Below are 13370 nucleotides of genomic sequence, written 5' to 3' on the forward strand. Positions count from 1 at the left end.
CCAGTGCCGAAAGTTACCTAGCAATTCTGCTTCAAGTGGTTGAGGGAGAAACCTCGGAAAAAAACCCAACCAAATAACTTGTCCCAACCAGGATTTGAACCTGAGTCTGCTTATTTCATAGTGAGGCATGCTAATTGTTACTCCACAGTGATGAACTATGTCAGAATTAAATGTTTCACAATTTTCCACGATTACTGTTGTAAAACTTGTATTATTAAGAAGTCTATACAACATTCTCACTCCCATTCCAAACAGAAGTTTGAAAAACTTATTCATAAATCTGTTTGTTATGCTTCTATTACAGGACTGCAGAAATCCACAGCCTAAAATTATAAAATCTATAACACTAATCAGTAGTGTTGTGGGATTTAATCGATTAAGCAATCAATTTCTGTTGTAAGATTAATCAATCAAAAATATTTAATCAAATAATCGAGTAGATTAAAATTAATCGGTTGTAGTTTATATTAATTATTTTGTTAATACAAACACATACTAAAAATTCCGACAGCATTTCTCTCTCGGAAATTACTTATTTAAAAGCACAATATTACTGTTATTTTCTAACTGTAAATCAGGCAGTATAGAGAAAATCTTTGCATAAACACTTCAGAAAGAGATGGAGATAAGAGGACAGTGACCTAGTCTACCTCTATTGAAAGTTTAAACACAATGCGAAACCTTTATTAAGTTTTATGGTTTTCCAAGAAAACTTTCACTTTGTTGTCAGCTCATCTTCCTAGCATATGAAATACATAATTTTCTGGGATTCGTCCTCCTCATTCCTTATAAAATAACCATGTCTACACTGTGTGCAAGTGAGAGTGTAACTATCTTCTACTTTTTCTAAAATCTGGTAATTTGGATTACAATAGGGGTCAGTCTTCTGTTTCGACCACTGTACTTTTGCAGGTACTTGCAGCTTCTGTACTGAGTTTGAATGTGACGATTGTGTGTTTAGTTTGATAAAGAAAGAAAATTAGTTTTCTGTAGTTTGTGAAAAGTGTAAACTCTATTATGTCACATGAGAATTTGAGAGGTAAATTCGGTGAAACGTTTGGATTTAAATTGAATGATCATGGAGAAGTGCTTGACAGAAAAAAAAAATTTTTCGTGTTTAGTGATGCAGGAAACATTGTTACTAAACATAGAGCGGCACTTAATTCGGAGCATGTGAATGCACTCACATATTTAAAATCATGGATGAAGCAGTATTAACTAGGTGAGTCTTAATACTTTTTGTTATTTAAGTTTGTCTCAAAAATTCCCGGATAAATTGACACAATAAATTATAAGCCTCATAATAAATATGTTAGTAAGTAATTAAAATAGTTGTTTTGTAATATAACGATACAATATATACACATATAAAACATTTAATACTTATGCTTATCACCAAACACAAGTTAAATTTAACAATAATTGTGAATTGCAGTACTTTGAAACATTTTTTCAACTCGATCAAAACTCAATTAATCGATTAAATTCAAATAGTTAATCGATTAAATATTTTGATCAATCGACAGCACTACTAATCAGTGATTCATACCGAAAAGTTAAAATAAAAATTCAATCTTTTCTAAGATACAATTTGCATCTTACCTCATATGCCATAGGAAGAAGTACTTGATGGAAAACAGCAAGATAATCTGCGTCAGTCATCCCCACATTGTTTAAAGGTACATTGAAGTTGTAACCTAATCCAGAACCCTCTCCAATATAATGGAAGTCTGATTCTCTTAGATTTGGCCAGAAGCTGCCATGTTCGTAACGATGCAAGGAGAAGTACACGACTCTGAGAATAGAAAAATGCAAACGAGTTTATTAAACTATGAATGAGATTTGAAACATTGCAAACTACGAGTTTATTAAAATTATTACAATACATATCAGACCTGTAAATGGCAATACTTTCTCACTATATACATTAATGTTTGTGGAAATTGCAACACCAAGAAGGATACATGTGACCGAAATGAAATTGATACCACAGATTAGGTACATGACAATACACAAATGAATAGAATTACAGAACTGTATCTGATCTGTGACCATGAGATTTCAGTATGGTGTGAAGCTTCCATGTGCTGCATGTATATTACTGCATGTTTATGAACTTATGACTATGCATGGTAATTAATGTTGGTTGGTTGGTAGCCAATGCTCAGATATCATGGCAATGAAGCCATTTATGGTAATTAATGTAGTTGTAGACATGTTGTCGATGTTAAATACGTACAGAGGCATATTAAATTTATAACTATATTAATCTAATGATTAAATTAATTTAATTTAATTTGAGAATCTATAATCTTTTTTCGAGTCAAAAGGGAAATAGCTTAAATGAAAAACAACTTTATCACTCTCTGTGATTTCTTACTGGATTTTCGTGGTATAATATGCAACAAAGAATAAATATTGCATATTAAGAAAGCCACCACTTTTCAGTATGAGAAAAGACAATTTCAAATTAAAGTACTGTATTTACATATTATTTACTAGCTGGATATGAGAGAGTCTGAAAAGTTACTAATATATTTAGTGTACAAATGAAATATATTCCAAATAAAATATTTCGGAAAGTACTTATTATACACATTTCCGATTTTTACCATCACAAAAGAAATCTCTGAAGTATCACTTATACCCTACTTAAGCACATGCGGCAGCTGGTGACATTGGTCGAGCTCATCAAACAATTTCAATATGTCAGGAAAAGATTGCATGTTGTGGTTAGCACAGTTAATCTCACGGCTGTTCAGTATAGTTTTAAAATGTGATATGAAAATGAAGCTCTAACACAAAAAAGCATGTAATTCTGGAACAATAAATAAAGGACTACAGGAAGACTTAATTTATTTTGGATATCTTTCTTTCAGACACACTGTACGTTCACTTGTGCAACAACCCTGACTGTTAAAAAAATTGTCAATATGCATAATATCCATTATAATGTTCTTAGGGCAGACACCATAGATAATTTATGGGTGCATATCATCACTAACCTGGGATTTGAAGGCACTAAACAAATGTATGTTCAGATGCCTACACAGGCTGTAAAAATGAAAAAATAGGCTCGCAAAATAGTAAAATTGGCACTTAAAATATTACAATAGACCAAAAATGTTTTCTTCTATTCAGGAACATGGTACCCGAATTTAAATAATTACCGACAAAAATATTAAATTACTTGATTAAAACATGTAATTAGATTAAATTACTAAATCACCAAATAATAAGGGAGAAATATTATCAACTGATCAGTATTAAAATACCATATTTTCTCGAATACCCCATGCCCTCGAATAACTGCACACCCCACTTTTAAAGGCAATAAATAAATAAAATTAAAAAATTAAACAACACGAATTACAAAAATTAAATTTTCAACAAATGTATTAACAACAAATTAAAATAATTAAACACAAATACAGTTCAATTAACAATAAAGAAATAAAGAAATTTTATCCTGGAACAAGACTATTTCAAATCCTTCCTATACAAATACAATGCAAGCATGTCAATTGTCTTGCATAAATTGGCAGTTTACACGATATCCTATAACATTAATAGCACACATCATGATTTCCTTGTTCCTCTCCATCTTTGATAATTTTAAGTTTACACTGCAAGCAAAGGATCACAATCTCATACCTTCAGTGGTACTCATTTTCAGAATTGAAAATCGAAGACAAACAAGCTATACACTTATCACACTTGAACTTGATTCTGACACATGTACTGCTAATCCAAACCCATTTAACAATTTTAATTGAAATACCTGCACGGGAAATTAATGGCATATACTACCACCTTAGGAATTCTGCGGGAGGAAAATCAGGCAGTGTTGCCAACTTAATTTCGAATAAGCTGCACACTGGTATTTTTTACTTGTATATTTTGAAAAATAAAAATGCACGGGATACTCGAGAAAAGGCGGTATTTAATGATAACCTAATACACACATGTGAAACAAAAAATTAAAATACACTGAACAGTGTTATATAGGTTAGATGTAGTTACATTTAAACCCACTTTGTCGAATCAATTTCTCGAAATATTACGATCTACGAGATTGGGTTCTGGATCGATCACTCGAAATATTATCTTTGAGACTGATACATTAATACTTATTATTTTAACAGTTTGTCTTCTTTCTTTGAGGTCCAATGGCGCCAGATTCAATACTTTTCTCAATTTTTACTCTGTCTTTGAGAAACATTGAAAGTGTCGATGCACTTATGCCAGGGCTGGGCACCAAGAGCGAATTCTACTCCCTCACAGAGAGCCATATGACTTCTCTTCGACTCCTTTCTTCCCAGCTGAACACCACGCAGTGTTGATACCATAACTAATAAATATTAAGCATCCGCGTTTAGGATTTGGATTTGCTCCCGGTGCCCAGCCCTGACTTATGCAATATTTTTTTGCCACTTCACTTTCCTTCTCTCCTCTATTTACTTCTTCAATGATTTTTCTCTTCTTGTCTAGTGAAAACTGCTTTCTTGTCTTTTCTGCCATACTTGCTTCTTTACTTCTTTCCTCAACAACTTTCAGGAACGAACTGCCTTTGAAAGTTCGACTTAATTAAACTGTTTCATTTAAATATAAATTCAAACCACAACAATCACGTCTACAGAAAACTCACTGAAACCAAGGGTGATTGATGTCTAGCGATAACTCATTTATTTTATTTTCTTTCGAATTTATTTTAATTAATTTTTAACTGTTTATTAGGCCTTACTTTGTTAAAATAAAATTTTTTTGTAGTGGGATGAATTATTATTACGATAAACTGAATAGTTCATTACTTATGCTTCCTTTAAACTGAATATTTTTAACATGTAAATTAATAGTAAAATGGCTGGGACTAAAAATGTTTTCGTTATTCTGAAAAATTTGTAATTGTCGCATTAGTACTAGCAGCATTTCACTGTAGATCGCATTTTCTTTTCGTCCATATAGCTGCTTGTTTCATTAGTTCAAAAACTGGAAAATTGTATAAGTATATGTTTTCAATTATATTTCAGGAAAATTCATTTCCTCGTTTGTTACTTCTCAGAGTTGAACTCTTAATCTTACGAGATATGTAACACTGACAAGAGATCACATTAAAATTAGGATATAGAATAAGGAATGCATGGTGCAACAATATTAGAAGTTTATTAGAATACCGAAAATATGAAATTACAAATTACACCAGACATTATAAAAATATTGTCTTATTGGCTTATTAATTGACAGGAGGAAGGAAAGATAACAACATAGCAGTGGTTTTACAGTCATGTAAACCTACAGTCCTCCTCTTAAAAGAAAACAAATGTAAAGAGGTTATTATACAAAAAGGACCACTTGAAGAGCATTTCACACAACACTGCTTACCTGGAGTCATTATAAAACATCTGCTGAGTTGCTTGTCCATGATGAACATCCCAATCTACAATGAGAATGCGAGATACATCACAGTGCAGCAGTGCATGCGTAGCTGCCAATGCAACATTGTTGAAAAAACAATACCCGCAATATTCACTTTTCATTGCATGATGGCCAGGAGGTCTGCGAAGTAGAAAAAAATTACGTCATCAAAACCTCTATTTCAAACTCCCTCAATAATGATTACATAATACCATACACTCTCATAAGAGTTTCCTATCTCTATACCTCACACATCAGATTCAGTGGTGCAAAGCAATATCTGCTTAATATGCCTATATTTATGGCTGGAAAACATGCTGTGAGCCTCTGGTTATTGCTAGTAGGTTACTTGAAATTTGACACACGAATGCTTGGGTTTAGTTAAATGAGACAAACAAATTGTCTTGCCAATGTACGGCCAACTTTACATACATACATCGGCAGGCAGAGTTGTCAGAGATATGTATTCGCCTTGGGCTTTGTGCACAGTGCTGCCCACGGTATATATTTCTTTAAAAATATAACTGTTTTCATTGGCACTAATAATATCCATTTCATACAAGAAAACTACACATGTACAGACGTGTGCAAATTATTAGACTCAGCACCACATTTGTTACATTTTCATAATATCAAAATTCTGTAGGACTCTATGCGACAGGATCACTACAAAAAAGTTCTAGAAACCCGAATTTTTCCACAAATGAGGGACTAGTTCCCTGATGGTGAATGTGTCTTCGTGTAGGATGGAGCACCCTGTCACAAAATCAGATCAGTAACTAATAAGGAAAAGTGTCATAGTTCTTCTGATGATACTAACCTAACAATGGCCATGCCATTTTGAATTTTTCCTGTAGATACAGCATCTACAAGTTCGATTGTACTACCTGCTGACAAGAGAGAGAGGTAGTATGTTCTCTGAAAAAGGAAAACAGTCATGTTATATAAAAAATGTACAACAAATGAAACTGTACAATGCACTGGAAAAATTTAGGGGTTTGTCTGAGATGTGGGATAGGCTGGCAATATTTGCGACTTTTTCAACATAATTTATTTTTTATTCAATATTCACGAAATCAATCTGAAAATTTAGAAAAATAATGCAAGCACACAAGTACACACATATGCATGCACTCTCTCTTCTTTTAGAACATTTAAACATTACAATGTAACAGCAAGAGACAGTTAAGGTTAGTCGGTTGTAATGATCCTAACAGTACTATTCCTTCTATCCTTTCCTATATTCAACTTCTGAAATACTGTGTTTTCTTACAACATTTAAATAATAGGAAAGTCGAAACCAAATCTCTCTACATGAAAATGAAGTGTCAACTTATCACGAAAAGTTTACAGAAATTGTAAGATCACAAACCAATGAGGCATTCAATTAACATTATGAAAATATCATGCTTACAGGATGAATATAGATAGCATCGTATCTAGAGGAAAGCTCTTCAAGAAATTCTTCGTCTTTGCATTGACTGGTAGCTTTGAGGATTTCTATTTGTTCCAGTGAATGTTTCACAAGAATTTCTTTTTCTGTTGCTTCCCGGGGCTCTATAAACTGACAGCGAGTGAGCAGCCCAAGAGCTTCACATCTGCAACAAATTGTCTACTGTCAAAGAAGCATATGAGCTAGCTTTGCAATCACTATGACAACTCGACTTTTAAAATTAAAATAACTTTGTGTGTTTAAGACATAATACACATCAATGGAATCAATTTAATAATATATGGCAGTACTTTATATTCAAAGTGTGCAGTTATGAATCATTTCATATGAAGAGATTCTTCAGTGTGAGAAAGAGAAGTGTATATTCATAGGCTGCTGCACATAAAAGTAAATAATATTGTAACTTTTATTAAACAATAATGTTACTTTTATTCCTAGTTTTCAACCACACACCCGTCAACAATGGGTATTCCACTCAACACTGCAACACAGTAATTGTTATCGCACTCCACAGAACGACAATGACTATTCACGTGTATTATTGAGAAGAACAACAATGTATTCCTAATTTCAACTAATGTTCACAAAGCACTATTTACAAAACAAAACTGTCAGTTCTCAGTTCACAGTTCGTTCGCCTTGGCTAGTTCTTCTAGCTCACTCACTCAAGTTCACAGTACGTCAAACCCCAAGCCTTCCAGAGAACAGTTTACTGCACTTCGAACTGAAGACTTTCAGATACAGTTCACTACACTTCGAACCCAAGACTTCCGGATACGCCACACTCGCCTGGACGCTGCCACAGTTGCGGACCCACTCAAGTTCACTGCACTTCGAACCCAGATCCTCGCCTGGTTGCTGCCACAGTTGTGGTCCTTCTCACGTCGAACCCTAGTCTCGAAGGCTGGCTTCCTTGCTCACTGCTGATTCACTGACTAGACTGACAAAACTCAACTGGTTGCAGTTCACTTGCCCCTTTTATTTATTAGACCACACATTCTCGAATGTACTGCTTCGCGTAGCTTCTACGAAACGTCGAGAGGATTGTGCTTCTAGAGACTTCTCCTGCTTTCTCCGCTCAGTCACAGTCGCTTTTCTTCCCCTCTCACTTCACACAGCAGTTAATGTCTCGCAGTTTTCCCTCTCCTCTCCTCTCCTCACGTCATGCCCCAGTGCCCACCGAAGCTCGCCTTCCTCTCCCTGCGTGCCTCTATTCTCCCCAGACGCTCACAAACTCTCCAATGCGGCCAAGTCTTCCAACATGGCGCCACAATATATTAATTATATAGATTGTGAAAATCAATAAGTATTATTAAACATATACAAAACCATCATGTAAATCTTGGCTTTGCACTGACAAAGAAGATCTCTTGCATATAAGAATATATCAGCAATCATTTACAAAGAGCAAAAAATTATTTGGAGGGGAAGGGACAGAGGTCAATTTGTTTGCCAGAACTGATTAAATTGTATCAAAAGGGAACTGTAAATAATATACAAAACAGCGAATTAATTTTAATCATTTTAAAATATACATTTACTGCAGAGATCCTTTTTGCCTCAACTCATACACTTTCAAAATTATATTTTGGTTATGTAAGCCTTTATCTCAATAGTTCTATAAAATGCATTACTTGGAATTCTGCAATGAATTACAATATTTTTAAAACTTACAGATAAACCGCAAATAAAAAGCATTTTGATGACAGGAACGAAGTGCATAGGATACACATTAACTACATTTTTACAGTAAGTCTCTGTGGGAATGTATAAGAAATAAAGCATAAGCTATAAAGATATCTATTCTCAAAAAAAATTAAACGATCCACTTTTTTTATTGCCAGCTAGTATATTTATAAGAAACCTAAAAGTTTGCACTTTTAATGCACCACATAACGCATTTATACAGTGGTGTAAAGTTCAGGTTCACAAAACCTGTAATGTGAGCCTTCAGGGGGCTCACAAAATGTTTGCTACATTATTTTCGAAGTAAGGAGGATCCAATTGATTCCTGCAGATGGTCCTATATGCATTTTGTTATGACTAGGGACACCCAATTTTCGCGAATGATTTTTTTTACGAATTTATGCTAATTGAGTCAAGAGAGTTAACACTGTTATAGGTATGAAAGAGACTTGTTCCTTTATACAACGAGAGATTCGTTCTATACCAGAACATATCTATAACAACTGTAACTCTCTTGACACAATTATTATCAGAAATTTGTGAAAAAAAATAGTTCGTAAAAATCGGGTGTCTTTAGTTACGACACTTGGTTTAGGCATAGTTTATTTGTACTCAAACATCTTTTTTTCAATCTTCGTCATTGTGCATAACAAATAATATATTATGATGATAGTACTAAGAAGTATAGGATGGTATTAGGTACATTAGGTACTGTACAGTGTAGTGTGGAAGAGATCAATAATTTAAAGATATACTCTTTGTTTCATATCAGGTCTAACACACTGATATTGATAAAGCCTTCCATTACTTTCCAGGTCAGCTGGGTCATATTCCACGTTTTTTTAATTCATTATTTTACGATGCTTTATCAACTGCTATGGTTATATAGGTCTGAGTGAGATGGTGATAATTCCAGCAAAATGAGTCCAGGGTCCAGCGCTGAAAGTTACCCAATATTTGTTCATAATGAGTTGAGGGTAAATCCCAGAAAAAAACCTCAACCAGGTAACTTGTTCCAACCAGGATTTGAACCAGGTCTGATCGTTTCATGGCCAGACTTTCTAATTGTTACTCCACAGCGGTAGATGATATTTCCTGTTTTTGAATATGTAGTGAAGTCTTTTTCTATAACAGTGTGATTTTATGTTAACTGGATTCAAGTTTGGTATGTTATTTACCAAATAACACATTAGCAACTAAATATACCGTAATATTTTGGATTTTTTAAATTTGTTTTAGAAATTTGTCAGATCCATTTCCTTTAATAAACTAGAGGTTGGCATTATACATCACTTTTATAACGATTATATTAACAATTCGGAAACAAGTGGCTAATCCAGAGAGTACAGCAGCATTGACTATGCTCGGAACAATCACTGGGCCATATCAAGTCATGTCAAACAAAAGAGAATCAAATGTTGCAAGCAAAATGCATGTCTATATTCTTTAAGAATTCACTGCATTAGTCAAGTGCTGGAATATAACTGAGAACTTTTAATGCACTGAAAGAAAATGCACGTTTTCGAAAATATAGCAAAATGAATGAGAAATATGTGGTCCAGGAAATATAGTTGAAATTGACTAATTTGAGAAACGAAAATAATGACATAATGGACGTAAAATTCACTTGTATAATTTCAGCGTGAAGCACTTGTAACTAATATATCCCCTCATCAAACCTTAACTAACCTTGTCACTGACAGTGGGCCTCTTGTCACTAATATATTCCCTCATCACACTCTATCTATCCTTATCATTAACAGGGCGTCTAATTGACATAAATATATCTCCTCATCAAACCCTACATAACCTTGTCGCAAATAATGGCACTATCTCTCATTAATATTAAGAACGATGAAGAAAGAAAGAAAGAAAAAAAAAAAACAAATTTCTGCTTGCAACAATGCCACAAGTAAACATCATGCCCATATGTTGGCAACACCGTGTACTTAGTTGCATTTGGCTCTCTTCGTAACAGCATAACTGAAAGTTACTGTACCTAATCCTCCACTTTAATGACAATTCACATTCATTTAGGGTGAATGAACAGAGGCAAGTTCTTAATTGAATAGGTATTCATATATTCTTGGATTATTTTACTTTCCATCATATAAGATACTGGTGCATTAGTATTTTTTCTGTGTTATATTTTGTATCTGTTTGCTTGGCAGATGTTAGACCTGTATTACGTTACAGTACTGTATGCAGAATGGTATCAAAATAGATACCATCTGAAGAAATAACTGGAAAACTGTTTTCCCTCCAGAAAATTTTGCCTTGGGATGCATAGTGAGGGACAGCATGACTTTAACACTTTTCTATTCATTTATTTGAATTGTAAATTTACTCATTTAAATAGTTTGTTTCCAAAAAAAAGTCTATGATGACATGAAACAATGCATCTTTCATGCAATATTACTTCATAAAACTATCAATGCTTTGTTGTAATGCCTTCTTCACTTTCAATTTAATTTCTTCCATATTTAGATCATCAGACAACAAAACCACATGAGTTCTTATATTCTCTAATAATTTATTTTAAGACATAATTACGATTACATTATTAACACTCTGTGATCTTTATGTTGTCTTCCCACACACTGTGATCTTTATGTTGTCTTCCCACACACTGTGATCTTTATGTTGTCTTTCCTTGTAAACTTGTAATTTAAAATTACTTTAAAATGCTTAAACAAATAGCAGTTATGCTAAAGTACGCATTTCACCACTTTACACACTCACAATCACTATCACCAACCAGTATCTGTAATTTTGTGTTGTCATATGAAAATATAATACTTAACAATTGTTTTATTTCACAGTTACACTAAATACTACATTATTTCATTGTTTTACGAACAAAACAATTTTTATAGGGAATTAAAAACTGATGTCAAGTATATATTTTCTTCATACCAAACACCAACTCTCGTAATACCACATTTATTTCTGTTTAAAGATATTACATTTAATACTTAAATATAAGAAACTTATTTTTTCCAAACTTGCTAAAATATTCAGTGTTAAATACACACCTTTCCAAAACCCTATTTAATCTTTCAGGACATTCTGGGTAATTTGGATCCCAAAGACAGCTGTGTTCTGACATGCGTTTGTCATAAACTATGCCCGTTTGTTTCCGAATCATGTCTTTAGCTTCTCTGGCCTGTAACAACAAATAAACAAAACAATTGGATGTAACATGTAATGAAAATCGCATACTGCACATATATTATTTACTAATTATAATTCTGAATATGCGAATTAAAGAAAAGACCCAGTTTTCTAATAATTGTAACAGTAAGATATAGTCCTATACACGTAGTCGATAAGCGAGTTCTTCCCAAACCTTGATCAGTGTGTCAGGAGTAATTGTTGCAACAACTACTTCAATCCTGTGTCTTAAGTCTGGTAGGTCAGCTGGTAGCGGAGGTACATACACACGATCCTTTATGAATCCCTAAAGGTAAAAATTGCATGGTGTAAGGTCTGGTGAACGTAGAGGCCATACGAAACAAGCTCTGTCATTCAATTTGGGAGTCTTGTTGCAACTGTACCATCTCGTGGGGATTTGCCGACTCCCAGATGCGAACATTATGAGCGTTCACACAGCCATTTAAGTGAAATGTCGATTCATCACTGAAGACAACAAGATTCAGAAAATCTTTATCGTCATGATGCAACATTGCAGTTTCAAAATTGGCACATAAACTGTAGTCTGTAGGCTGTAGAGCTTGTAGCAACTGCAAACGATAAGGACGTAGTTGTAAGCATCTCCTTAAAATTCTCCACACAGAGGTCACTGGAATTGCTAATTCACGACTAGCCTTCCAAACAGATTTCTTGGAGCTACACGTGAAAGACTCACTCGTTCAATGCTCTTTCTAACGGCAGACAGAGGAAACAGTGCATGCGCATGTGTGCGTACAAAACTGTTTGAGTTGCTCTTCCATTTCATGTATTATTTATAATTGTACGTTAAATGTAATAAATACTACAAAGCCTTAAAATCCCGATATTCATTTTGAAACATGGTGTATATCAGTTACAAGCAGTGGTGATATTCGGCCAGTTCACACCGATTCGAACGAAATGGTTGTTAAATTATTTCTAGGTAATATTTGCAATTATCACGGACATACACCATATATGTTTAACATAGGTACACATGAGAACTGGATGTTAAACTACTAGAATATCACCACTGGCTACAAGTGATGTATAGGATGAAAAAATTTACGAATCACTGCACTGTATTATAATTATTATTTGTTAAATGTACTCCTGAATATTAAATAACATAAAGAAATTAAAGAATTTCAAAAATGATTTACGTACATTCACATCTTATGTTGCAAAGAAAACAAACAAATTTTCCACTTATCACATAAACTGCAAAATGAAAACAAGTAGTGATGATTTCAGTAAATACAAACCTTGCGACAACGTTTACTGAAATAACTTAACAGATCATTAGTACAGAAGAAAATGAACTGAAGCTCTGTCGATGAAATATTCACTATTTTCCTTTTTTTAAAAACAGCACAGTCAATATTTAAACTCTCGGTACCAACCAAGAAACTCAAAATGGCAATGTTCTGAAAGATTTTATGCACAACAAAAGTTTTATGGCACAATAATTATGTTCAACCTATCACAATAAGGTTTAATAAATACATCACTGGGACAAGAAGTGCAACTTTATCACAATCATAATTGAGTCAAACATAGACAAAATAAACAATGTTGAAATTAGTAACTAAGCAAATTTAGAAAAATGAACTCAATTTTCTTCTTTGCACAAGAAATGTATGAG

The 13370-nt window shown here is 33.6% G+C and overlaps 1 protein-coding gene across 5 annotated transcripts in view; it reads right to left on the reverse strand.

Moving 5' to 3' along the window:
- The window catches only part of HDAC6 (histone deacetylase 6), a 143076-nt gene that overhangs the window by 91988 nt on the left and 37718 nt on the right, over window positions 1-13370 (reverse strand). For 3 of the 5 annotated variants that reach the window (XM_069830964.1, XM_069830963.1, XM_069830966.1), the window contains 5 exons: window positions 11590-11720; window positions 6830-7013; window positions 6236-6333; window positions 5383-5556; window positions 1603-1795 (listed from right to left, as the gene is read on the reverse strand). In XM_069830964.1, coding sequence (XP_069687065.1) covers window positions 1603-1795; window positions 5383-5556; window positions 6236-6333; window positions 6830-7013; window positions 11590-11720 — 780 coding nt within the window. Of the gene's footprint in view, window positions 1-1602; window positions 1796-5382; window positions 5557-6235; window positions 6334-6829; window positions 7014-11589; window positions 11721-11903; window positions 12015-12111; window positions 12298-12990; window positions 13368-13370 lie in introns of those variants that run through there. The other 2 variants (XM_069830967.1, XM_069830965.1) reach the window with 2 other exon arrangements.

This window comes from Periplaneta americana, chromosome 7, assembly GCF_040183065.1.
Source record: "Periplaneta americana isolate PAMFEO1 chromosome 7, P.americana_PAMFEO1_priV1, whole genome shotgun sequence".
NCBI lineage: Eukaryota > Metazoa > Arthropoda > Insecta > Blattodea > Blattidae > Periplaneta > Periplaneta americana.